General features: G+C 38.9%; 2 protein-coding genes across 5 annotated transcripts in view; both read left to right on the top strand.

Annotated features, from left to right (window-relative positions):
* Nucleotides 1–70: 70 nt before the first annotated feature.
* Nucleotides 71–13,208, top strand: LOC120784693 (zinc finger protein ZFAT-like). 4 transcript variants are annotated; one of them, XM_040118695.1, is made up of 25 exons: nt 71–162; nt 266–294; nt 1,549–1,707; nt 2,172–2,339; nt 2,861–2,989; nt 3,254–3,370; nt 3,718–3,840; nt 3,951–4,024; nt 4,637–4,725; nt 5,014–5,142; nt 5,422–5,570; nt 5,686–5,777; nt 6,167–6,315; nt 6,407–7,325; nt 7,789–7,915; nt 8,089–8,321; nt 8,812–8,893; nt 9,546–9,665; nt 10,558–10,731; nt 10,950–11,038; nt 11,561–11,699; nt 11,904–12,010; nt 12,317–12,404; nt 12,594–12,691; nt 12,769–13,208. In XM_040118695.1, exons 2-25 carry the CDS (start codon nt 276–278, stop codon nt 12,967–12,969), a joined length of 3,774 nt encoding a protein of 1,257 aa, XP_039974629.1. In that variant the 5' UTR covers nt 71–162; nt 266–275; the 3' UTR covers nt 12,970–13,208. The 4 variants fall into 4 exon arrangements, with proteins under 4 accessions (XP_039974629.1, XP_039974628.1, XP_039974627.1 ...); XM_040118694.1 differs by having other exon boundaries at nt 89–294; nt 12,775–13,208; XM_040118693.1 differs by having other exon boundaries at nt 90–294; nt 4,640–4,725.
* A 691-nt stretch (nt 13,209–13,899) lies between these two features.
* Nucleotides 13,900–27,455, top strand: part of LOC120784641 (MDM2 binding protein) — a 30,495-nt gene continuing 16,939 nt past the window's right edge. The window contains exons 1-8 of the mRNA XM_040118608.1: nt 13,900–14,138; nt 14,418–14,501; nt 14,592–14,665; nt 15,884–16,032; nt 16,356–16,414; nt 17,235–17,379; nt 17,969–18,083; nt 21,510–21,626. Coding sequence (XP_039974542.1) covers nt 14,075–14,138; nt 14,418–14,501; nt 14,592–14,665; nt 15,884–16,032; nt 16,356–16,414; nt 17,235–17,379; nt 17,969–18,083; nt 21,510–21,626 — 807 coding nt within the window. The 5' untranslated portion in view covers nt 13,900–14,074. The remainder of the gene's footprint in view (nt 14,139–14,417; nt 14,502–14,591; nt 14,666–15,883; nt 16,033–16,355; nt 16,415–17,234; nt 17,380–17,968; nt 18,084–21,509; nt 21,627–27,455) is intronic.

Below are 27,455 nucleotides of genomic sequence, written 5' to 3'. Positions count from 1 at the left end.
TGTGTCTTTGAGAAAGACTCAACTCATGAGAATGCCGTGCCCCTCTCAGCCGCATTGCAGTCCTCCTGCCACAGAGGGCGCAATCTGCTGCAGTACCACCTGGTCCTGTCCACTTCCGCTGGCTGGAAGGAATTGTGTCGCAGATTCGACAGAAATTTCTACGTACGTAATGTGAAATTAGGCTCTAACTCTAAATTCAGAGATTATATTTTGTCATGTGATGGCTCAAATCCATCGATAAATTAATGTTATTTTGCTGTTTAAGAGCTGGAGAAATGGATGGACAAAAAGCAGGTAAGAATTTGGGCTAGCTTCAACTCGAATATGTTTGTCGGGTCTTCATTTTAGTTTGGGCCAAATCAAAATAAACAAACGCGTGTACATTTCAAACGTTTCCCTGCGCTGATTTTCAGAGTCTTCTATTTTCTGTTAACAATTTACAGACTCTCTCTTGTTCTGTAAACGTACAGGTGGTCTGCAGTGTTTGGTATAATACTGTGGAGAGCTGTTTATAGCCTGTACTAAAGTTGAACTGGAAGAAACTGAAGAACTGCCTGTTTTTCTGCCAGATATTACTGTTTAAGAATGATGCTGACCTCACTGTAACAGCAGTAGTCTCATACAGTAGCACAATTTGAACAAGCCATTTACACTGAGCTGAAAAATTTTTTTTTATTGCGCTGCAATGATTAATCAAGTATTCGATCGTAAAAATTATTTGAAACTATTTCGATAAACGATTAATCGTTAGAATAAATTTATGATGCATAAAGGACAACAAATTGCTGCTTGAGCTTCTCTAAAAGGAAGATTTCCTGCTTTTCAAAGTTTCATGTCATATTAAACTGAGTATCTTCAGGCTACTGACTGTTGGTTTGATTAAAAAAAAAGACATCTGAAGTCGCCAGCTTGGGCTCTGGGAAACTGGGGTGGACATTTTAAAAAATATTTTCTGACACTTTATAGCCTAAACAATTAATCGATTAATCCATAAAGTAATCACAGCTCTTTTAAATAGCTATTTCTTTGAATTCTGGGTTTGATCTATCTGTACTGTTGAATGCCTTTCCATGTCGTCTGTCATGTTGGCTGGTGATATTAACATTTCTTGAACTATTTAGGGGGGAAAAACTCATATAAACCATAATTGGAAAATTATAATACTTGAGCAGATTTTGTTTTTTCCCCCTTTTTTGAGAAATCATTTTATTTTGAGTTTATGCTGTTTTAATGCTTAAGATTGTACTGTACTGACACAAAAGCTGTTGTCATCCATTCATCTGTTGGCCCCTTAGAGTCTGTAATGTCAAAGAAAGACCACTTTCCTTGCAGGGTGTAGCAGATAGATAGAGGATAGAACTTGTGAATATAAATATGAGATAAACTGGTACAATGGGCCCAAAAATCAAAGTCTGCTCCACTGTTTTTTGAGGCAGGCAAATTATGTCAATATCTCTCATTTTTCTCAGGCTCTCAACTTAAAATGACTCTGTTTGTTTCCTCTCTGGCCCTCTGAATCCGACACCTTCCTTCTCCCTGTCTTTCTAGCTGGCTCTGTGTTTATGTGTCGGCTGTGCAACCTATTCTCTCCCAGTCGCTCTCTGCTGCTGGGCCATTGCTCCCAGCTGCACCCCCAGCAGGAGCCTCCTGATGACATCATCATTGCACTGCAGCCCCTTGCAACAGAGCCCGTGGAGACACTGGCAGGTCAGATTAGTGTGTCATTGCCAGGACTACTAGTACAAGAATATGTAAAAATGCATTCCGTGTCATAATCATTATTAATACATTCACTAATTTATGGATGAAATGGACTTTGACTTAATTATCAGTCCAAGAACATTAGTAAAGGACGCCTTACCACAACTTGACTCAAATCCTTATCAAATTCATTGTACAAAGTTATATATAAGACAGTTAAAATGCAAAGCAAATACAAAATGTGACCAACTACAAGAATGAAGAAAAGTATACACTGTACTATACTGTTCATAGTAATAAAAGAATGTGGAAAGCTATAGCTTTTATCTTTTTTCATTGTCTTTAAGGGATGACAGTGGAGTTATATGACACAAGGCGGAAGCTACAGTAGATCAGTCTTCTAGGGGGATTTGTTAGTAAAATTGAAAAGATGAAAAAACCCAGTTTTCTGCTGTCTTGTTGGCCCCCAGAGAGCCCAGTGAAGCGAAAGCGAGGACGACCAAAAGGCTCTACGAAGAAGCTGCGCACGGATTTGACAGAATGCAAGGCTGACTCCATCCGTTCTCCAGAGGATAATTTTCAAAGTCAAAGAGAAGGGAATAAGAAGGAGGGAGACCTACAATGTAGTTCAGTAGAAGGTTGTACTGTTGCCATTTATATGTATCCCATAATTCTTTCTTTTTCATGCAGAGGACAGGATAACTACCCTCTGCAAGATGCCTTGTTAGAGCTTATAGCTAATTTTATAAAGTTTACAGTCAGTAAACCTGACAACCTAATATTAAAGTAGCATTGTGTCTCAAAGGAAAATTTCCCTCTGGGACAATAAAGTCTTATGCTACTCACTATTACTCCAGTCGTAAATGTCACCTTACTGGTCAAGTGAGAATGGGCACACACTCCAACTGACATAAATGAGATATCAAGTTTTATGTATTCACAAATAGAATTACAAATATTTTGTGCAGCTGGCTTCTGCCTTCCTCGTCTGGTTAAAAGCCTACCTTTGCCTAACAGTCACTAAGTTGTTTTTTTTAGACATTTAAGTGTAAAGTGTTATTTTTTTTCAAGTAAATATGTTTTTTTTAATGATTTTTGTAAACATGCTAAACAAACTTTGGTTCCTGCACTCTGCATTCTGACTCTTTTCTTCCACTAGGTGAAAACCACGATGGGATTTTGGGACTTGAATGTAGAGACTGCCATCGCTCGTTCAGGAGCAGACGACAGATCCTCAAACACATCTGTCTGAGAGAAGAGGAAGAGGAGGAGGATGAAGAGGAGAATGGTGAGGAGTGAAACAACAAAGGCAGAAAGTTGAAATAAGTACCAGGAATAGAAAAGTTAATTCATCCATAGATGCATGAAAAGAACAGTAAGTTGGGGTGACGTGAGGGAACGTGTTAGGATTTATTCTTACTATAATTATAGGTTATTGAATACCTCTGTGTTAACTATAGATGTTGGCAAAAAGTACAAAAAAATATGGTTTACATACATTTGTTGTACTTGGCAGTTCAGGTGATTCTGATGAATAATTAATCATTCTCAGGGAGCATCTGTGTTGGAGCAGAAGTTGAGGGTTCTGGGAGTTTTGAACCTGGGAGGGCTGATCCAAACCAGACGCATCAAAACCCAGTGAGGCCAGGAGAGAAAGGTAGAGAAAAAGGTAACTTTAAGATCAGGACATGGTATCTTCAAATTAATTCATATTTTTGTGTTGAAGTCTGAAAGCAAATGAAATGATGGATGTATGCTGTGATGGGTATTTACTGTATATCATGTGAAAACAGTAAAAAATCTCTACTGAGTGTTAGCTGGTCAGATCAAGGGTTAGTAGTGTGCCCTAACTACGCTGTTGGCAGTGGCTGAAAGATGTTTTACAGGTATTTAACCTGCATAAATACACAGTGTTATTGTCTTTATCAGAGCACTCCTGGATTTTTTTAATCAGGGTTCAGGTTTAGTTTTATAGTCCTAGCAGTCTAACCCTGTCTTGTTTTGGCTGGCTTTTAGACGTGGCCAGCTTTAGACCCCCGAGAACCAACCGAAGCCGCATCTCCAAAGAAGGAGGCCCAGCAACAGGAAACAAAAAATCAGTCATCAGCGTTATTCTGACCGAAGATGAAACACTTCCAGGTAAGTCTAAAAGAACTGTTATGTGCTACTTCTTACATTTTAGCTGACAAACATCTCTACTGCTATAGGCAGCATGGCTTATGTACAATGTGTTACCTTTATTACAACAGGTGTTTCTAAAATGGTTCCAGTAGAGGACCGTTTAGCAGAATCAGAGTCTACAGCCATTAAGACTCAGCCTCAGGTAAGTCTAGGAATACACAGTAACATTAAAGGGTCGGTTCACCCAAATTACAAAAAGATCTATTTTTGCTCCTACCTCTAGTCATTTGTGGCTAAGCAAGTGGTTTTAGTTTTATTTTCCCAGGCTTTAACATACTCATCTCTTAAGATTTCTGGCCCACCACCCTAAAAAAGTGAAAGTAAAGGCAGTTTTGCCCATGGTCCTCATGGAATTTAAAATTTTCAACAACCACGTCTTTGCAAAAAAAGTGTCTCAGTTATTACGGATAATCTACAGACATGATTCTGAACACTTTTTATTGAAACTACCCTCTACTGCAGAAATAGTCTTTATGAAAACTGACTGTTGTCAGGCTGTTGTGTAGGGGTCCCACTGATCACTGATACACAAGGATGTTGGCCCAAAAGCATAATAAAAACTTTTTTTTTCTAAAATGTACATTGTTTTAGCATTTTAGGATTTGGCTGAATTTTAAATGTGGTGATTCTGCAATTAAATGTTGCATTTTTCTTCTAATCATTTTTTATAATTATTTAATATTTAGTTGATTTTGTTTATCTGTGATTCCCAATATTATGTGGGTTTATTTACTAAAATTTTCTGGTCATTCAGCAGTCTGCAGTCTTCCAGAGTCTGTCACAAGACCTTGCCAGTGAAGCCACCATCTGTGAAAGTAACCCTAAAACAGACCAGGAGACAAGGTAATATAATGGAACGTGTCCATCTTTCCTATAATTCTTTGAATGTAATACATAATTGATGGCCCAAACAACAATTTGTCAGTAAGCTTGACATAGAATAAATGACAACAAAGCATCATATCTCACTATCTTTGATAAAAACTAATGACAGTGAAACAAACTTGAGATTTGATCAATTGCATGCAGAAATAATGTTTTAGAGCTGTTTTTTTAATTTCTGCTTGTAGTAGTTTGATCATCAGTGTTATCTGCTCTCAGCAGTCTGATCCCTTTGTTTTCTACTCCTAGTTCTAACCCAACCTCCACAGCAGCAACAACAACAACAACAACAACAACAGCAACAACAACAACAACAACAACAGCAGCAGCAGCCAGCAGAGGCTTCCAGGAATATTCTATCAAGCAAGATGCTACCAAGTACTGTTTGAATATTTTTTATTGAATGTATTAACATTGATTTTATTTTATAGTAGATGAAGCTTTATTTGGGGGTCAAGCTAAATACTGCTGTGAATAAATCAGGTTCTAATTAAACAGTCTAACAGAAAAGAGTTAGTAGTCCTATTTTCTGAGGAGTTAAAAGTTATTTTGTTTTTTTGCTTATCGGCATGTTGTTATCTGTGCAGCCCAGTTGAAGACCTAGCAGATAATACTGGTCAACTGGTAAAGGTAATATTATTACTCTCTGTCTCCCAGTTTACTTCAGAGCCAGCTGAAGATCTTCGCCTGCGAGTTCTGTAATAAGATCTTTAAGTTCAGACACTCACTGATCGCCCACCTCAGGACACACACCCAGGAGAAACCGTTCCAGTGTCCACACTGTGACTACGCATCAGCCATCAAAGGTAAAGCCAGGCTCACTGGCACACAAGCAAGGAAAAATTCCTGCCAGAAAAACTATTTATAAATCTGTAAAAACTGCTCGCTTACCTACTTACTTACTTGATTTCCCCTTCAAAGCCAACCTGAATGTTCACCTGAGGAAGCACACAGGAGAGAAGTTCAGTTGTCAGCACTGTCCTTTCAACTGCCTCAGCCCAGGACACCTCAAGGTGTTGTTATTATTCCTTTATTAATGTTATTAATATTATTATTATTAGTAGTAGTAGTTGTACACATTCTTAGTATAAATAGAATTAACACACAAACTTTGAAATACAATGTGAACTCCTTTTATCAGGGTTAATGCATGTTATCACTTTTCTTCATACTGCAATACAGCAGTCCACTGACTTTTAGATCTCATTGTGACAGGTCAGTGGGTGCATTTTCATGCATGTGGTTTGGTGTTTTTGGTTGTGTTCTTTGGTTTTTGGACACTGAGACAGACTTTCTCTGTTTTGATTCTGGTCTCCAAATTCAGATGGATTGGATTTCTATGAGCATGAAGCTGCTCAGTTTTTCTGGTTGCATCTGTAATTCTGTGTTTTTGGTAATGCAGGTCCACATAGAGCGAGTCCATTTGAAGGTGAAGCAGCACTGCAGCTTCTGTGACAAAAAGTACTCAGACGTGAAGAACTTGCTGAAACACATAGAGAAACGGCATAACATGAAAGACCCTGAAGTCTACCAGAGCTACCAGCAACTGAGGTGTACATCTACAGTATTTGAAAATGATGTTCAACTGTATCTGTTTAACCAACTGACTCACCTGCCTTTCTAATTTATTTATCTTTTCTAGGTTAAAGACTCGTCAAGGGCTCAGACAGCTCCTGTACCACTGTCCCACCTGTAACCGACGCTTCAAGAACCAGCTCGAGCGTGAGCGCCACCTGTTGGTCCACGGGCCTCAGCGTCCCTTCGCCTGCCTGCTCTGTGACCACGCTGCAACGAAGATGGGTTCCCTCGCCGCTCATGTCAGGAAACACCTCTTCCTGTATGTATGCCGTGTGTGTGACGGGAAGTTTGTCAGCTCTCAGAGACTGAAGATTCACCTGAAAGAGTCTCACCCTGAACTGGACCAAGAGCGGGCCTTCACCGACTCTATCAATAACAGCTACTATCTCATACAGCCTGGAGGAGACATGTGGGGGGACGAGGGGAGGGTGGACACAGAGAGAGGGACGCAGGAAGAGCACAGGATAGAGCAGGAGGGTGAAGATGAGAGAATGAGACAGGAGAGTAGAAAAAATGGTGTCGGAGGGGAGGAGTGGCCAGATGGGGAGGTGGAGCAGCTGGAAGTAGCAGCAAGGGAAGAAGCTAAAGCTCAGGGTGAAAGTGCCGAAGAAGTGCTTGTGACAGAAGGAGAAACAGGAAAAAAGGAAGAAGCAGAAAATGGAGGTGCACAGCAAGGTTCCCAAGAAGCCATCTCTATAGAAACCACAAGTCCCACTGACAGAAAGGACGAAGCAGCAGCTGGGGAGCTGTCACAGGCCAACACAGCGGACTCCTGCACCCCTGCATCTGAAAATATAGGCAGATGTGAACAAAACACACGGACTCTTTTATTACCGGAGAGCACTCACAGCCCTCTCCCGGAGGACAGGAGAACACAGGAAACTTTTTCATCAGTAAATGCAAATTTACCTGATTTGGGCGTATACACACCTTTGTCATCAGCTCTTCCAGGGGAAGAGGGTCAAACTCCACATTCAGATAAGGTAAATGAATTACAGGTATTGTCTTATTACAAGTATTAACTGATTAATCAGTTATCAAACTAAATTTTCTATCAATCAACTAATCGATATGAAACACTAGCAGACAGATATATCTGAATTATTGATAATCCATAGAGTAGGTAACATTCTTCTGTATATACTGTATGGAAGATTAGGTTGTTTTGATCTGTAACTGATAAGTCCACTTGCTGATGTCCACTAGCCCAAGTGAAGATGTTTTAGAAAGTTCCTATGATTGGCTACTAGCTTAAACTCTTTTACACTGGTGCTATTCTTGATCCTATTACTTTAGTAATGCTCTATTTAGAATAATTTAATAAGAATACATCTCACGTATTCATTCATTTATGTGTCTGAATTACATAACTATACTTTCTATCATCTTCTCATCCTCTCCTGAAGTAAACTTTCTCTTGACTCGTTCTTTGTTTTCTGCTGGTAGGAGCCAGAGGTTTTCCATCAGAGTGCGTTCCAGCAGGTGTTTTCATCTCTTCAGAAGACTCGGCTTAATATGGAGACTTTCCAGCAGCTCAGGAAAATTTACGGAGACCTGGAATGCCAATACTGTGGTGAGATGATAGGCCCCCTTGAGTAGGCTGGTTTTGTGCTGTTATTTTTTTTGATTTATTTATTTTTAATATTACATCTCCTTAGTTATTACTAAGCCTTTCCCCTATCTGACTTGTGCGCTAAACAGTGTCTGCTGCTTCTAATCATGTTTTTTTTTTAATCTGCTGCACAGGTAAACTGTTTTGGTACAAAGTCCACTATAACGTCCATGTACGCACACACACTAAGGAGCATTCACATTACTGTACAAAGTGTAGCTACTCTTCCATCACCAAAAGCTCTTTAAAACGGCACCAGATCCAGAAGCACAGCGGCTTGCTGCTGCCTTGTTCTAACCCCGGCTGTAAATACACCACTCCTGACAAATACAAACTACAAGCCCACCTGAGGACGCACCAGGAACAGGTAAGCAGCCTGAGCAGATTCTCAATATTCAGAGAAGTATTAGGGATTCCTTTTTGATAGACTTCTTGTACACTTGCAAGTTAACATAAGTGAGAAACTAACTAACTTTTTGAAAGCATTCTCCTGATCTAAGTAACATTTCAATTTTTTTGTGATACACTGAGATTCTCAAGAGGTGGCACGTTTGAAGTTTTATTAACTCACATGACCTGCCATCCACCTCTTCTACCATGGTTAGAGTACATAATCCCACCTCCACTACTTCAGAGGACCAATAGTCCTTTGACATTGACCATGGCCTGGGAGAATACTCCAACTCAGATTAGATGACAGTTTATATATTTACAAATGTTTGATCGACATTTTAATCCATTTGCAAGGAAATGCAATGTATTTGAGCCTCAATGAGGGAAAAATTATTTTACCCATTATTTCTGTGAAGGAAGAAAACATGAACTCTTGATGTCTTTGTCTTGCTGTTGTTTTACAGGGGAAGAGTGTGGCCTGTCCTGTCTGCCAGCACAGCTATCCAGAGCACAGACTAAAACACCACATTAAGACATCCCACCCTGGTAAAGAACACACGAATACATCTATAGACATAGACAGAAACACACACAATAACTTGTTAATGTCTCTCAGTAGCTTATCCTGAAACAATTTCAAGCCCGTGAGTATTCACATTTGTTCACTCTCCACTGTCGGCCAAATCCAAACTCTAGGGTGTAACCTTTGCACAGAGCCAGAAACTGAGAGCTTGGCTATTTTTACTTGCTCTGTTGTTGGAAGAACGCCGCTAATTTTGAAGTGTGTCATCTTCTGGTTAAATTATTAGGCAAGTCATTGTAATGATAGAGTATACTATTTTGGCATTGTTGCATGCTTACTACAACCTGGAATACCACCCGTTATTTATGGGACAAGAGTCTCATATTGTTTTATCTGTGGAAACATTCTCTTGGCTTTGAACAGAACACAGATGTCACACCAGACTGACATAAATAGCCTTTGACATAGGCAGGGTTAGTTGTCAACAGTCAGATGCTTTTGATGGTCACAAGCAATTTTACAAGTTTGTGATTTCATCGTGTGTGTGTGTGTGTGTGTGTGTGTGTGTGTGTGTGTGTGTGTGTGTGTGTGTGTGTGTGTGTGTGTGTGTGTGTGTGTGTGTGTGTGTGTGTGTGTGTGTGTTTGTATTCACGCGTGTATGTATGTGTTGGACAGATACGTTGCCCGTGCAGGGAAAGGGACTGATGGTGCAGCGAGCAGAGAAGTGCCCTTACTGTGACTCCTACTTCCTAAAGAACAGCAGTGACTTTCAGCAGCACATCTGGGCCCACCAAGGTCTGATACCAGTCTACCTTTAACAAAGACAAACACCCATTCAGAGTCTAGAGTAACACATCCTGGCCCGTAATTGTCCATGCACAGTGTTTCACTGTTTGATTACTGTGTGAGCTGAACTTCCATCTGTCTCTCCTCCTCCTGGCTGCCCTCCAGGAGGATGGAGTAGACTGAAAACACACTGCAGTTGTGTAAATTGGCCTGTTGGTCAATTTGTGAAATGATGAGAACACAAACAAACATAATTGTTCGCTTGTGTGCTGCTGCCATTATCTCGAAGGTGTAAATATGAGAAATGTGGCAATGAAGATTGGCAGAGGCTAGACAAAAGTTATGAGACATGCTTTTCTTTTTCAGTTTCAACGGCTGTTTTAGTCTTGCAATGTGTGTCTCTACAAAACACGTAACTTCTGTTCCACCATATGTTTTATGGTTGCTCAGCTGAAATTGTTTAATACATAAATCATGGCAGCATCTGCTGTAATGTAAAGAGTTTTGTCTTGAGGAGGTGAACTGTTAGTCTGAGGCCTCTTCTCCTCAGTCCCTGCTTTAACACTCACCTACCTCGATGAGCTGCTTACCTTGAAGTTACAGCTGTCACGAGGCTGTGGTGCCTGGCAGACATAAATCCAGAGCAGGTGTTGATGAAGTGATTGCAGCCAATTTACTGAAGCGCATATGTTCATTGTGTTTTTCAGCAGGTTTACTTGTCTTTGTTTTCGTGCTTCTTTCTGCCACTGTCCTTGTCACTTTTTTATCCCTTAAGTCTATAAAAAGTTTTTTTTTTTTTTAAACTATTTTGCTACTACCCTATATTGTTATTCTTTTGTCTTTGCTGGGCTGCTGCTAATCTTTAAAGGGCATGTTTGTACACGTGTGTCCATGTGTGTAGGTCTGAAGCCATACGTGTGTAGTGTGTGCGACTACGCAGGCCGCAGTAGGAGTAACCTGAAGACTCATATGAACCGACACAACACGGAGAGGCGTCATCTCTGTGATCTGTGCGGTAAAAAGTTCAAATCTAAAGTCACGCTGAAAAGCCACAGACTGAGCCACACCGATGAAGGTACGTACACTTTGCTCTGTCACTGATGATGATGTTTTTTGTTATCCCATTGTTTTCACTGCAAATTTACTGGTTATTTATTTATTTGTCAATTTATTATGATCTATTTTATAGTTGATTATGTACTGTGTGTTGCAAGTATTCTGCTAGATTTGCAGAAATTTGAGGAAGTGCAAAGCGATGATAAAAAAATAAGGGCAATAATTCTCTTTTTTCAGGGAAGCGGTTTCAGTGTTCGGAGTGTGACTTCACCTCGGTGTCTAAACCTTCCTTGCTCAGACATATGGAGCAACACGCTGAATTTAAGGTCAGAATACACACACAAGCAGACGCATACACACCTTATAGCCTCAGTACATAGAACTACCATTATACTGTACTACATCTCTGTTAATGGTAAAATATCAGTAGGAGGAAATTGCCTAAAAACTTAATTCATCTTGTTTGTTAGGGAATTTTAAATTTGAATTCTGTAAAATCTGTAATTATTTTAATTTAACTATTATTTTTTAAAATTTTTTAAAGTGTTTTTTTGTAATATGCAAATGCTACATATGTGATCCAATAGTAGTATTTTATTTTATTTATTCTATCTATGAAGGATTGAGTCTCACTTATATCGTTCTTTGCTCTGGATATTAAAGATTAGTCATCCATTTGCTATTGTATTTCCACTTTTTTCAACCAAAATTAAACAATAAAATGGGTCAGAAAGCTAACCTAAGTTCCACCCATGATCAGTCTTTTTTTTTGACAAAATGGTTGACAAATTCAGTCTTGTCCAACTGATATTTCATTTACTTGTGTGTGTTTTTGTCGATCCCTGTAGCCATTTCGTTGTGCCCACTGCCACTACTCCTGTAACATCGCTGGTCCCCTGAAGCGACACTACAATTTGAAACACCCAGATCAGAAATATGAGAATGCCGGACCTGGCCTGCCAAACCCTGATGCTCTGAAACAGCAAGGTCTGATCTTTGCTCTCCCACTGCCATTTTCAGAACCTTATGTTCTTTAAAGTAACATTTTGCCACTGTAGGACATTTGTACCGTGTAAAGATTTTAAAGTATGGTTTACGTTATGTTTAGGATTATCAGGCCTAGGAATCTATTTGAAAAGTCTAGACACAGAATAAAAAGTGTGTTCAGCCTTTGTGTGTGTCTGTGTTTAGGTGGAATGAAGTGTCCTGAATGTGAATTTGTTTATGGGACCAAGTGGGAGCTGAATCGCCATCTTAAGAGCAAACACAGCCTGAAAGTGGTGGAAGGCACCTGGGAGGTAAACAGTATACACATACACAGAGTAGATACAGAAGAAAAAAAAGCACTTTTTTGTCTTGAGCCTTAATCAGGGAAAAACTATCACTTAAATTATCCCTTAAATTATCACTTTGTGACTTTGTTGTCACTGAAAATGATATTTCTCATTTAGAAATTATAAAACTGCTGCCAAAATATAAGAAGCGAGAAAAACCTTCTAACTTGATCACATTGTCATATAGTATAAGTACTGTATCAACCTTTTTTTTGTCAAAGCCAGAGTTTTCTGGATAATACAATATCTGCCATATATATAAATATCCAGGTGGGTGAGACAATAGAGGCCCAGTATGTGTCTGTGGAGGATGAAGAGCAGCTGACAGAAGCACCTGTAGCAGCCCTGCACGACAACGGTAACACCAGCAACAGTGACAAACATGTAGTAGATAAGTGACTCAGCCAAACCCCGCGAACACCAGGCACCTTTTTAAAAATTTTTTTCTTGCAAAGATAATTGGAGAAGGGCTGTTCATTGCTATTTATGTTTGTTATCAATGTGCTTTAGTGTATGTCCTAGGTAACATAATGTCTCTTGTGCTCAGTTAATATCCAGCAAATCACGGAGTTCAGTTCAGAGACTCACGACGCCGTCACCTCCATGGTCGCCATGGCTCCGGGCACAGTTGCCGTCGTACAACAGGTAAACATCATCACATTGCTTACTCAGGAAATTACGAGCGGTTACAACAAAATGCTGATGTTGAGTTGTGGCCGAAGTTGCAGGTGGCTGACGAGCAGGAAGTCGGTAACTGCAGCAACCAGCTAATGGTGGTGAACGCAGAGGGGGGTCTAACTGGTGACCAGGTGATGGTGGTGGAGGATGCACTAGGCCTGGAGGCTCTGACAGTCCTTGCTCAGGGAGAAAACACTCACCACTATATTGTCTATGTTCAGGAACACACTGTAGAAATCAACTAGTGATGCTGGCATTTTAACATAAGACTGTTGACCCATCAGTGCTTAGAAGTTCAGTGAGTATCAGTAGTATCAGTTTACATTAGTAAAGTAAAATAAAATGTACCGATAAGCAATAAAATCAGGATTTAGCAAATGTTTCCTTGTCATCATTATGAATTTTCTTAATCAGACTTATTTTTCAGTCACTTGGTAATTATCAAAAAATATGTGCAATACTTTATTGTGCGATATGTGGCATATTTTGTACTTACAAAGTATATTTAAATATAATTCCTGGCCTTCTCTCTTTGATGCACTGGAGTGGATTCATTTTCTAAAAAAACAATCCTACAAAATGCAATTTAATTTGCATTTAGTTGATGCTCAAAATGTTTTGTCTTGGTTCTTATACATTTTTTTAATGAACATCATTATGACACACTTTGAACACGTGTTCATGCTGTGTAATATGAGATAAAACAACACAGACTCTTTGCAATGTACTTCCAAACTAGTACATTTGTAAAGTATACTCCTTGCCTTCTTGTAGGATATTGAATATGGTCTACTGATGCATTGTTGGAGAATGATATCACAATCTGTTAATATCTAACAACAATCCATGTTCTGGATTCATAATCGCTGTTGATTTATGTTTTATCAAATGGTACTACACTACATTTACTTAACTGAATTACTAAACTACAGATACAGTAGAAATTTTGCATTTTATTTTCTGGCAGCAGGTGGGTAAGGTAGAGATATAACACACACTCCAAATGGGGATTACTGCTGACAGCACGCAGTAATTTTTGAAAGCACTGTGCGTTTTATGAGAGGGGGGAAAAAAGAAAGCGGCTAATACAGAGTGAATGAAATGAGACGGGGCCAAAGATTTTCAGGTTTACACCATCGACGTTTCGACAGGTTTATCCGTTGTTTCACTCTCAGTCCTGTAGGCAGCGGTGGCGCTCTTCTTGTCCTGCTGCCTGCCGCCGATTCATTGTGCAGAAGAAGAAGAGCTGGTGGGAAATTTGACAGTGCGCGAAAGGTCGTTGTTCACAGTTAAGCAATATTTCACTCCAAATAAAAACATTAACCCTGAATTTACTAATATTTACACGAGATGGACCGGTACGTGTTGGCTATATCCTTTTGCCAAAGTGATTCCGACGTGGCGGACTATAACCGTAAGTTTTAATTCCCGTTTGAAACAAATTGTACTTAACTCTGCTAATGTCGACGCAGCTAAGCAAACTATAGTTTAGTTAGCTAGTGTGTCAGGAAGTAAGTGGATACGTTTTACTAATGCTAGGTTAGTCAGAAGACTTTTTAAAGCCATATACTTATAGTGTATTTTTCTGAGATTACATTATCTAAATATTGCTCAATTTGTATGTTTTTAATCCTAACTAAAGCAATAGTCTGGCTACGATGTATTCTGACAGCTCAGTTGTCATTGTTCACAGATCTGGAGCCAGTGAAGCGCATATATGACAGGCTGGTGGACAATTCAACTCAGGAATCAGTGAAAGGGATCTCTGTGTTTCCAGGTACAGTTACTTTGAGGCTCTATGTACATCATTTACCCTGCCTGACTTCAATGCAGAAAACCTGCATGATTTTTTGTTTTTTTTTCCCAGCTTGTTCTCTGAATGGCAGCCCATCAGGCCAGAGGTGGTACTTTGCTGTTCAGGCTTGCCAGGGAGTAACACAGGTAAGACATTAAGAGGAGAGCCAAGACTATATTGTCATACACAATAGTTTATATAATATATTGCAAGGAGTTGAGCATAAGCACCTATCTGTGTCCCTTTTTTAAGTTTGTGAGGCAGTAAAAGCCTTTGCCCAGAAATAAGACTTTTATGGGGCTGGATATTGACTTAGGGTTTTGGACTCCAGTGCCAACCTGAGTTGCATGTCTTACTTAACTAAATTAAATCAGAAAATGCGGTTAAAATGTTAAGTAAAGGACCGACAAACTTTGGTGCCTCAGCACTCAGTAAGCTAGCTTGTGTAGTGATTTCTGGGTTCTAATCATCAGCCCCTGTCATAAAAAGTATGTGAGTATCATATCAATCTTTTCACTGCAAAGCCTTTCTGAGGCTGAAGCTTACCTCCTATTTAGTATAATATGTAAAAGAAATCACTAGTCTATGATCAACCTAAAATGCACATCTGATGTGCCCCTGCACAAGCCCTTTGGTGGCATAGCATCTTTAAAAAAATTCCTTCGTAGAAATGTAAAACAGGAGGAAAATGTGTAATGCTGCTCATCTTTCCCACACCTTATCAGGTTTACTGACAGTAACACTCTATGTACTACTGCTTTTGTGGTGGTGGTGGTTGTTCTCAGTAATTCTGAAATACTGTAAACACGTATAATAGCATCTGTTTTTTCATCTTCGTCCTGAACTGTCAGAACAGCAACAAATCAACTGATAATATAAAATGTTTTTCATAGAAGCCTCAACATCGTTGATAAACTTCATAATGTCAGCAAAATTACTTAACACACAGTATACAAAAAGAAAATTAAGTTACAGTTGAAGCATACATATGTTGTACTGTACCCCATCACATCTTTGTTTGAGGTCCAGCTGACGCTCTTGCTGTACATTAAGTCTAATAAATTGGCTATGCAACTTGAATGCAGGTCAGCTAAACTGATTTCCTTCTCCAATCCACTCCAGTTATTGGGTGATATGTAACACAACGGCAACCTTTTAAAGCTTTTTTAACATTTAAAGATAGGATGGTACTTTATTAATCCCAAGAAGAAAATTAATTATTACAGAACCATAAACAACGGACCAGAAGTAGGCAAAGATAATCCCCAGATAAATGATAACAAAAAAGAAAACATTCATAAAGGAAAAAGAGCTGCAATTCTGTAATTATAATCAGTTCTGAATGTATATCAACTGCTTTGTAGTTTTGCAGCTTGGACTGGGAAGAGTTGGGGACAGGCCATAAGAAAACTGACAGTGATGAGGAGAAGCCCACTGTTGTGGAGTCATGTCTCAGTTCTCTGAGTAATCAGGAGGCAGCCGATCAAACAGCTGACCAGCCAGCACTGACAGAGTGAGTAACAGATGATATTTTCTCTTCTTTATGTAAATAAGTAGGTTTGTTCTTTCTGCTCTGTGTTGTAGGATTGTGCCAAATATATCAACCTGAGCAGTCATTAACATAATTTGAATATATTATATAATATTGATATTATCTGAAGGTATTAAATTACAAACATTTAGAGTTATTAAACAATTCAACATTTTATATAAAGATAAATAGATGGAAATTTTTGTGAAGATCTCAAAGAATCAAAGTCCTGGTGTTACATTTTGGCCAGTGGGCCTCCGAGTCTTGATCTGATCTGATCTGATCTGAATGTCTTTACTGAACAGGTTGTTAGAGGAGGCTGCAGAAGGACTGCATCTACTGTCAGACAAGCTACCACCTCCAGGTACAGTTGACCAATCCATGGCAGCTGTGAGTTACGTTATCATTTTGTATCTCTCGTTTTGTTGATGTTAACTGTGTGCAATTGAGAACTAACATGAAATGTATTCAAATTAATTTGAATGCACAATTTTTTTTAATCCATGGTGTGGAATCCAAAATGCTTCCACATATTAATTCTCAGATAATTTTGGTTGTTATGATTATTTTTACAGCATAGCTCGCCAGCTTTCTTCATTTTGCGTTAACAAGGAGAACAACAATCATATAGTTTCCTGATGGGGCAACAGAGCAAAAATTTGGTCTACTTCATAAAACAAGGTCTCAAGTGGGAATTTTCTCTTAGCCAAAAGCTGCCAATAGTGAGGAATTAAAACCTTTTTACTGATTCCAAACTCCTAAGCTGTGTGACAAGGATCCAATCCAATTTCAAGCAATTAGATTTTGTAAAGCTGCCTGCTGCAGCTTTGTAAAAAAAAAGGTATCCTACTTTACTTCGTACATATGCAGTCACCACCGGAGAGATAGAATACATCTACACTGACTTCCTCTTAGCAAGTCTTCCCCCTGAAGTGATAATTCACTCTTTGGCTCCCTGCACTGTTAGCTGCCCTGGGGAGCTGGAGTCACTGCTGGCTTCCAACACTTCTTCCACAGGTCTTGATATGTAGAGTTCCCAACAGAGAAAAGGGTGTCAATGGAGCGACTAGCTTAGGTCATTGTCCCCTCATGAAATATTTGGAGACTCTTTTGTTAAGGAAGAACAAGAAGGAAGAAAACATCTAATGAATTCCTCTTTGATTCGTCCTATTTGTCCCACTCAGGTAAAGCCCTGTTGGATGTGCTGGTGTTGGGCTCTGCTGAGCAATCCCCACCTATTAAAGACCTGCTGCCTCTGCTGGGAGCCCTCAAACACATGTCCTGCTGGCATGCTGCTAAGATCATTATAGTCACACAGCACATGACTGGGTGAGGACACAGAAAATACACATACAGTACTTTCCCTCTTTTTTGACTTGGACAACAAAAATAATGAAGACACTTTCAAGCTAATATAATTTACAAGAACCCTGCTAAAGTCACTGAATTAACGGCACATGTTCAGCATGATTAGAATCTAAATGAACATATGCTCATATACAAAGTCAGTAGGTAGTTCAGTGTGGTCGAGGCACAAGTGAATGGGTAATGAGAAGTTTCCAAAGGTGCAAAGTACAGGAAAAGGAGCAGTATTGTGTGAAGTTGCAGTTTGTGATTTTTGGTGAAATGCTCCTAATTCACCACTAGGGGGAGTTAGTTGAGTAAATATACTGTACACAAGCGTTGACTTACAGTAAGGGTTGAATAGTCTTAGCAACATTTCAACAGAAGCACTCATTTTAGTTAATGGCAGAATAACTGCATTCAATCCTCAGCATTATATTGCTACTTTAGTTTCCTAAATGGGAGAATTAACTTGAATCAGGACTTTTATTCCTAATTTACAGGAATCGGCAATAAAAGTTCCCTAAGTTCCCCAGTGCTGGCCATGAGTGATCCTTTGTTTTTTCCTGCCTAGGTGGCAGAAAGTAGCATCCTACCTGAGTGCTGGTCTGGTGGAACCTGCTGACCTGGACAGCTGTATCAACCACAAGGAACTATGGAGGGGTGGCCTAGTTGTCAGAGAGAGGAAGGTACGGGTCTCTGAAAATGGAGTGAGCCTTGAGAAGAAACATTGGGGATACAGTTGTTTTTGCAGAATTTATTTTGTATTTTTTCTCTTTACTCACTGTAAAAGATGGCGAAGGAGGTGGAGGGAACAAGTTAACTCACTTGAACTTATTGAGTATAAACCGTGAGAAAAGGCCACCAGTATTTAGTTTTTGTTTAAAAAAAACTATGTAATGGTTACAAACACTGCAGAGAGGGTGTTGGTGATGCAGAACTCTTGGGGGTCAAAGAGTCCAGCTTATTACAGAGAGGAAGAGTAAGGATTTTCAGAGGGGTTGCATTTCTGTGTGATCACAGTGTGTGCTTGCCTCAGTGCTACGATGAAACTGTTCGTCAGTTACAAAAAGGGTAAGACATTTAGAAAAATGTGTATGTGGGTGTCAGCTTTTAAGATTTCTTTGTACCTCTTTGTATATACTAGTATGAATATGTATACATGAGCTTTTATCCATGTGTTTGTTTCAAAAGTTTTGAAGTACTTCAGGTGTGATTGATCATTTAAAAGCAGCAATGAAGGAAAAAGGCATTTGTGGGGTACTGGCTGTTGAGGGAAATAACTTCTTTCGTCTTATCAACTCTGTGTCTGCATGTGAGTTTGTGTGTTCTGGACAAGTACTGTAGAGGGCATGAGAAAAAGCCGTGTGCTTCTGAACTCATGAGGTTGCTTGCCTAGGGCTTTTTGTTTTAAATGGTGCTTTCTGTGGGCAGGAGCACACAGCTAGCTGGTCTCAGTGAGAAAAGGCAGACAAAACAGTGTTTTCTTTAAGAACCTTCTGTAGTGGGGCTTATTGTGGTTTGGAAACCCAATTTCATGTCACTGTATGTGTTCCTCTATCTTTTTCGTGCGAAATTACTCAGGCACTGCAAACAAGGCCAAAGGGTAAATTTTCATGTATTTCCTTTTTATATTCAATGAAGTGTTTTTGAGTCGATGGGGCGTAAGTCTTTCTCTGCTACTGAATGAATCTAGAATAATCACTGGAGGTCACTGAGGGGTCATGGGAAATAGCTCTGCCTTGCTGGCACTGCCCTGGCAGAGCCTGTCCGCCCCTGCCCAGCCCCACTCTGACTCGACCTCGCTCCCCGAGGAGTTGGCTGCAGTTAATTATTGGTTGGGACTTAGGCAAAGGACAAATGTTAAAGAACACCTCTGGGCAGGTTCTGTCTGTATTTTAAGGACAGTGCTGGTGTTATTGAAATGGAGGTACAGTGCTGTTCTCCTACTTTTGTAGGAATTGAAAGTGTAAAAAGTACATTTAGATGAAAATAATGGCTAAAGATGGTAGACACCTGTGTCTACATACTATTGTATTTATTTGGTCTGGAGCAATTTCCATGGTTTTGGCTAAGCCCCTTACTTTCAGTTAAGGGAAACCCTAATGCTATAGCGTACAATGATATTGTAGGCAATAGTGTTCTTCCAGCTTAGTGCACCAATTTGGGGAGGGCCCTTTCCTGTTCCAATATTACATTACCACTTTACACAAAGGCAGGTCCATAAAGAAATAATTTTCTCAGTTTGGTATGAAGGAACTTGACTTGCCTGCACAAAGCCCAGACCACAAGCCCATGCTCTTGAGGCTGAATGGGATCAAATCCCTGCAGCCAGGTTCCCAAATCTCGAGAAACGCCTTTCCACAAGAGTTGAGGCCGTTGTAGCAGCAGATTAATGCCCATTATTTTGGAATAAGAGGTATAACAATCACACATGGGTGTAATACCAGATGTCCACAAATTTTGGCCATGTATTGTCCTTTATTTCTCACTTTCCAGCTCCAGGTAAATTGACAGTATTCCTACTCTGGAGATTACTTCATTCCCACTTGTACTTCTCATTACAAGAAAGCTCTGGCAGGTGCAGTAGTTTTCTGTCTCTGGACAGAATTGGCAAATTTTGAGCTATTCTTCCACGTCCTCTAGAGAGAATCAGCAATCTGTTTTGCTGTGGAGTTTCTTTTTATGTCTCATACTGTTGATGTTTTTTTAACCTACCTGAGATTTTCACTTTTTCATTTTAAACGTTGATCAGCTTATATCTGAAAATATACAGCTGAGTAACATCTTTACCTTAAATATGTGTTTTGTAAAGAATGTCCAATGAGCGTATTGTTGCTGTTAGAGGCCAGTATTTCTCAAATGTACATTTTTTAAGAGCCAAACAGCCTTGTTTTTTGCTTGTTGATGGTGCTTGTTTAATATGACGTTTTCATATCGTTTTAGGCCTGAGAGGTTGGACATGTTCTTAAGTAGCCTGTATTCCTTCTGTTGAAGTGAAACTGTCACCTCAAAGCATCGATATGTTGAAGCAGCATTCTCATTCAAGTGAACATATCTGGCAGGATGCTTCTTTGACACAGACCTTTTGTTATTTTGTTGTGGAAATGACAACCATGAAGCTCATAAAACATGCATTTCTATAGCAAAGGCCACATATCACCACAGTTCTCAGTTTGATCCAAGTTTCGTTGACATTACTGATATATTTTCCATCATAACAATATCCAAATTCTTTGGCAGGCGTTATACATGTACCACATGGCAGAAATGTTAAAGATATGTTAAAGGTAATTCAGACACAGTGTCTCCATTAAATAGTTTGTCCACCAGAGAGCACTGACAAGTTTATTTTTCAACTGTAAAATGTCCTGATCAGTACACTTCTTGGCTACAAATCAAACTAATTTAAACACATTTGAGTGATCCTTATCAAAAATGTCTAATAAGATAAATATAGGCGGATATATCCTGATCAGATATTGCTATCAGCCTCAAAAATCTAGTATTGGTCACACTGTGACTTAAATCCTGTATGACAAAAGTTTTCTTCAGTCGTCTCTCCTCTGTCTGCTTTACTCGGAGTATGCTGAGGCAAGCCTGCAGCTTCTCCTTCACTGTAGTGACCTTTGCTAAGTTGCTGCCTTCAGAAGTGAGTGGGCTCCAGCAGTCAGTCAGTAAAAGCTTCACAGTTGGAGAGCAGTGGAACAAAGGAGAATTCCCACAGGAATAAAAGCCTGTCTGAGAACAACCACCACCACTTTACAGCTGTGTAATACATAGCATAACAATTAGTTTGTGTGTGTGTGTGTGTGTGTGTGTGTGTGTGTGTGTGTGTGTGTGTGTGTGTGTGTGTGTGTGTGTGTGTGTGTGTGTGTGTGAGCACGTGTTTTTCTAACTGCACAGCCATGTGAGTAAGAGCAAACCATGACTATTTTCTCTGTAATTTGAGAACAAACAATTGATAGCTGTATGATATGTATGTGATACTTAACACAGGTACTAATTTCTAACTAGTACTGACTAAGGGAGTTTGTGTGCGATAGTAAGATCGATATACTATTATGTGACCTCTCCTCTGTGTGTGTGTGTGTGTGTGTGTGTGTGCGCTTCAGTATGTGTCGGAGCTCCGTTTTGATGGCTTTTCTCTGCGCTCTCCAGTGGACCACATTTCAGCATCCAGCCTCTTGCAAGTTCCCTACACCACTACAGACCACAAACTACAGTCTGAGGTGAGTCCTGAGCTCTCCACTATTTCTCACATCTTTAATTCCCAAATTTAAATCTTTCTGTTGTTGAATTGAGCTCCTGAAAACTCAGACAACCTGAGCCAAACAAACGGGAATAGCTCACACTGAAATGAGAATGTGATTATTTTCTCATGCTCAAGAGTGTGATAGCTATCCTGATGATCAGACTGAGTCGCCATTTTTTCTCACTTCATTCGTTCAGTCTCACATTTGGTTCAGTGTGTGCTGTGTTTGCGAGTTGGGATATTTTGTTTTGTTTTGCTTTACCCAATCAGTACCAAGTTTCCATCCTGCCCTCATCATTCCCAGTCCACATGGAAGATGTTGTAGCTGTTGCTTAAAGGTGCCCTGTGGAATTTTTGACTATTGTCAGCGTTACGGAGTCAGTGCCCATTTCACTTCTATCGTGTGGGTGCATGAGCCCATGGCTGTCGTGATCCACATCCTACAGCTTGTTTCACACTATTCCACTGATCAACAGTTGGTAGTTGTAACATGCTAACAAATGCAGGAATGTGCCAACAAAGGTAGGGATTCCTGCCCGATTTCAAATATTTAAAAAAATCTGCTTTGCAAATGTTTAGAGGACAGAAATGTATTCAACATTTTCGTTAGACCTCAAGAATAAACAAATTGCATTTTTGTGAAAAACGATGAATGAAAACATTATTTTTGATTTGTTTGCTTATAAGACAGTTTGCCAGGGTACCACAAGCTGCATCATTCTCATCCACATTCGTTGCCATATTTGTCGCTGTTTTTTGTCACCATTTTTCATGGTTGTAGCTAAATAGCTAGCTCCAGTACGTAGGAAGAAGATATCCCTATTCTTAATCCGTCCTGATTGGTTGATTGTTTCTCCAGCTGCGGATAAAAGCTGTCAGTAGGAACAACAACAGACATACTTGAATCACTAAGCTTATCATTGATGTGGGCAGCGATTCAGAGGTCTGGAACCAGGCTTGGCATAGCTGCATCTCATTTAACTTGTCCAAACACCACAGGCAGCTAATTTAATGTGTTTTTTTTTTATTGCCAAACAATTGAGTGGTTGTTTCAAAAGTCCAATTGTTTGCCTCATTGTTTCCTGTTTTTACCCCTCTGACAAAGACAGTAGCAAGCAAAAATCTTCTGCCAGAATGCTGTAGGGCCTGCAGTTGATCCAAATGTTGTCAATGAAGAAATCTTATTAAGAGTAATGTAATGTGTTTAAAGTTCTTAGAATCTGCAGCTTGAAAGTGGAATATGAATAAATTATATCTTTGTATTCCTGTTCATACAAACTTCAGGGAAGATTTGATTGACGGGATGTGTAGATAATGACTGAATTTTCATTTGAGGTTGAACTGTTCTTTTAACCCCAGTTGAACCCACATCTTACCTCCTAGCTAAAGAGTTGAATGAGCTGCTCGCACTCCCATCTTTTAATAATTTCTGGTGGCTGGCGGGAGATTGTGTGTTCAAAAGGGTCACTTCCTGGTTGCCCTTTAATCACACTGAGGAACCTGTGACAGAAGGACCATCAGTCAGATAAATCAAATGTATTTTATCTGCCAAATGAGCATCGACCTCTGGTACTTCTGTTGACCTCGTAGCCAGAAAACAGTATTGGAATATAGATTTAACATATCAAGAGAAGGCCAATGCCCTAGGTTTCAATGGAGGGAAATCTGTAGGCTGCAGTCATATGTTACTTCCGTGGGGTTTGCACTCATCTTTCATCCATCATCATTCACCAAGGTTTATGTAATTTATAGGGCACTCCTCACTTTAATTTGGAACTTTTTCCTTTTTCTCTCAGTTTTTGTATTCCACATGTTTTTTTGATAGAGGGGTTCAGTTATCTTGAGATGATATTAGTCACTCACTGGTACTAAGAAAACTAGAGTGAGCTGTCAGTTTGCTGTGATATCTCCCTCCACACAGTGTGTAGCCTCAGTTAATGTCCATTTATCAACAACATTGTTACTAAGTGACTCATGTGTCCTTGTGTCAAAACTACTCCTTTAAACTCTTATTCATCAAAACAGGATGACATTGTCAGATATTGTGTTTGCAATACATATTTTTTTTTAACTTTTATGTTTCACTTTTCTTAATTTTAATTAAGTGATAAGTGATAACAGAACTCTAATAAAAAACTCTAATAAAATAATGCGTAATAATTTTTTGGTTAATTAATTAATCATTTGGTCTATAAAATGCCAGAAAACAGTGAAAAAAGAGTTTCCCAGAGTTGTTACACTTGTCCAGCAGCCAAAGATATTCAGTTTACAATGAAATGAAATCTGCAAATCCTCACATTGGAGGAGCTGGAACTAGGGAACTTTGTGGCATGGCTCTAGGGATGGCAGTGGCGGTTGGTCAGTGCACAATTTTGCTCCAGACTGAAATAACTCAACAACTTTTATCTATTGCCATCATCAGATAAAAACTTTAATTTCTCCAGTATTTTGATTTTTGACCAAATATTAGCAAAACTGATGGCGTCCCCATCAGACCGAGCTGTACTTTATCTGCTGATTAGCAAGTGTTAGCATGCTTACAAGCTAAACAAAGTCACGATGTTAGTTGGTGATAAATGGTAAACATACTGTACCTGCTAAACATTAGCATGTTAGCAGGCTCACTCAAACCACCATTGTGCCCAAGTACAGCCACATAGAACTGCTAGTGGGGCTGTAGACTCTTGGTCTTCTTGCTTGATAAATCACTTAAATGACAATCAAAATAGTTTTTGTTGACTAATCAATGAATCAGGTAATCGTTTGAGCCCTAAATATTGTAACATAGAGTTAGCTGTTATTCAGATAACAGTGGGGGGGGTTGTTTTTTTGTGTTTTTTGTTTTTTTTGGTTTTGTTTTTTTAATTGTTTGCCTTCTTTTTTAAATTGCTGTCAAAGTTTTAACTAAGTATTTATCCACCTTTCATTTTTCTACTGCAACAGCCACCAACTCAGAGATGAATGGTATCTGTAGAGCTTTTTACCCTATAAAAGTAGATTTAATAAACAGCTCACTGTATTGGCATGTAACATTAATAATTCGATTGTGTTCTTTTCTGTGAATAAGATACACACTCTGGTTTTATGTTCGTGTGTTGTTGGCGGGTATGTGCATTGTAAAAACTTTGTATTTGTATAGAGAAAGGGCTCTCCATGAGACAAGGTCTTTTATAACAGTTAGTATAATTCTGTAATAAGTTTTCTTATGTAGATTAATATCCATGACAATAAAACCACACGAGAGCTTTGCTCAAGAAGTTATGGCCTGAGATTAGGTATACAAACACACACACAGGCAGCCTTTACTACCATTAATTAGATTAGCATTAAAGATACTTGGTTGAAAAGATGTCTGTTGTACACATAAAGAGAAATGCTGAAAAGAACCATTAGCTCTTCAGGCGAGAATAGTGATACGTGTGTTGTTTCTCTTAACCATTGTCTTCTTTTGTGAGTTTTTTTTTCTGGCAACAGATAGTATGTGTTTGCGTTGTTTGTGTGTGCTCATTATTCAGTTAACACAGCAGAGTTCAATAGTTAAGGTGTGTGTATGTCTGTGTGTACTACTCATTACTATGTTTATGTGTGTGTTGTGTGATCTCATCAGATCTCTGTACAGAGAAGCAGATGGCGAATATTGTCTTGGCACACAATAAAAAAAAATCACTCTGAGGACAACAAAACTCCACACTGCTGGGATAACTGACTCTATAATGACTCGCACTCACAGACACATACACAATCTAAACTATGCTCAGACAAAAACTATTAGGCCTCCTCACTCTCAGGAGTAACTGTTACGATAATTGTAAGCACACACACACTAAGCCTCATGGGGCAGAGAGGCCACGCTGTGCTGTGTGAGCACCAAACATGAAGTGTTTTTTTCCGTGTGAGATTTATGAAATCTGCTGCACCTTAGGAATAGCATGCAGGCAAATGTGAAGCACAGGAATGATTATATCACATGCTTGTCATATTGTTGTTTATTTTTATTAAATATTAAATAATAATATAAAATATGAGTATATTTAATCTTATGTTGTGATATCAATATATATTTATCTTGAATTAAATTAAATTAAGACAACATTTACAGGCAAAATATCCAGATGAGAATCTCTGTTTAAAGCTAATGTAATTTATTAAATCCTTGTCAAATTAAGGTACTTCATCACATTGATCCTGTAAGTTAATATTGATGCAAAACATCTCTGTCCGTTGATCTTCAGCACTGCCCACAATGGCCTAATAGAACCAGGGATATTGAAAGACTAGGTCCTGTTAGGGATACAGGTCTTTATTCTACAGTAATTCAAACAGTTACGAGGCCGAAAATTTTGCCTCTTTAAGAGTTCAAGTGAAAAAATGAAAATGGACAGTAAGGGAAATGTTACTAAAAGGGTAATTTTACATTTCACATTTACACATTTTAAAGTATAAAGGTGGAAATTCATCTGAACCAAGTCACAGTCACCCTTTTTATTCCTCTAAATGTATTCTCCCAGGAGCTGTATATCAGAAAAAAACTTTTTATTAATAGTGAATGTTCTCTCACAGATCCAACGGCCCTACAGCATATTCAAATGGTGACATTTAGTCTCTTGGAGTGCCCTTTTTAAAAGCGCCATTCGTCAAGGGAGGGAAAGAGCTTCACCTTGCCTTTCCTTTTGGATTAAAACAATCTTCTCACCAGAAAAGCTGCAGTAAAACATTCATACTTCCTCCAATCTTGAGCACTTTCACATGCGGTAAAAGTAATGCATCAGTTGGTCAGAAGAGTTACATGTTGATGCCAAATCTGTTTTACCATTACCTCTTTCTATCAAGGAAAAAAACACTACAGCAATCTAAATGAAGTCACTTTTACAGTAATTGCATATTGAGTGATGTTTAAACATGCAAAAACATTTTAACCACAGGCATATGAGTTTTTTAAAACCATCACAAAGGATCATTTCAAGTGATTGTAAGTAATGAGGACAATTAAATATTGGAGGTCTTAATGGTGTTTGGCTCATCTCTTCAGGCCACTGCATTAGTCGGACTCTTCACTGGGTTGGACAAGGGAGTGAAAAACTTTCTCATCTTGCCAGCCAAAGTTGGAATTCAACTAGCGTTCATTAAAATATTCATCTACTCTTAATCTATAGTAGTCTATCAGAAATAGGTCGGCACTTCATTCTTGTTCCCGTTCAATAAATTATGAGATTGAGATTTCAGGCTTTACTCTTTATTCGTGTAATTTTCTGTACATGCAAATGACCTGTTTTTCCATGTGACAAATGATTTATATATTATTGATTCCCTCATAACATAATGAGCTCATTTGATAAGTAGGACAATTGCAGACTGTTGAAATGTAGGTCTTTTTAAAAATTTTTAGCTACAGTGTGTTAAAGACCTAATTCTGATGGGTTCCTAACAGAAAAGAAAAGATATTCTGTGTATTTAGGTGGTTAGATGTTGAGCTGTTTAGTAATGCTGACACAATAAGTCAATTAATTGATTAGCTGGTCAATCGAAAGTTAATTAACTATTTTTAATCATTTATCAGAGAAAAAAAAAAAATTTCTGGCTCTAGCTTTTCCAGTGTGAGAATTTTCTGCCTTTCTTAGTTGTTTCTCTGTTTAATATCATTATAAATTGATTATCTTTGTGCTTTATACTGTTGGTTAGACAAAACAAAACATCTGAAGACCTCACCTTTGGTTGTTGGAACTTGTTCTGACATTTTATCAATCTAACAATTAGTCAGAAAAATATCTGATGGATTAACTGAAAATGAAAATAATTGTTAGTTGTA

This window comes from Xiphias gladius, chromosome 22 (genome assembly GCF_016859285.1).
Source record: "Xiphias gladius isolate SHS-SW01 ecotype Sanya breed wild chromosome 22, ASM1685928v1, whole genome shotgun sequence".
NCBI classification, from domain to species: Eukaryota; Metazoa; Chordata; class Actinopteri; order Istiophoriformes; family Xiphiidae; genus Xiphias; species Xiphias gladius.
Note: the sequence above shows the minus strand (reverse complement) of the source record. Positions and strands in the feature narration are given on the sequence as shown.

What these genes read in the sequence shown, in the direction of transcription:
- LOC120784693 (XM_040118692.1), top strand. Translation starts at nt 246, where the DNA reads ATGTTATTTTGCTGTTTAAGAGCTGGAGAAATGGATGGACAAAAAGCA. An exon ending in ATCAAGCAAGATGCTACCAA is followed by an intron (nt 5,143 to 5,421) that starts GTACTGTTTGAA and finishes TCTGTCTCCCAG; the next exon opens with TTTACTTCAGAGCCAGCTGA. An exon ending in CAGAGCTACCAGCAACTGAG is followed by an intron (nt 6,316 to 6,406) that starts GTGTACATCTAC and finishes TATCTTTTCTAG; the next exon opens with GTTAAAGACTCGTCAAGGGC.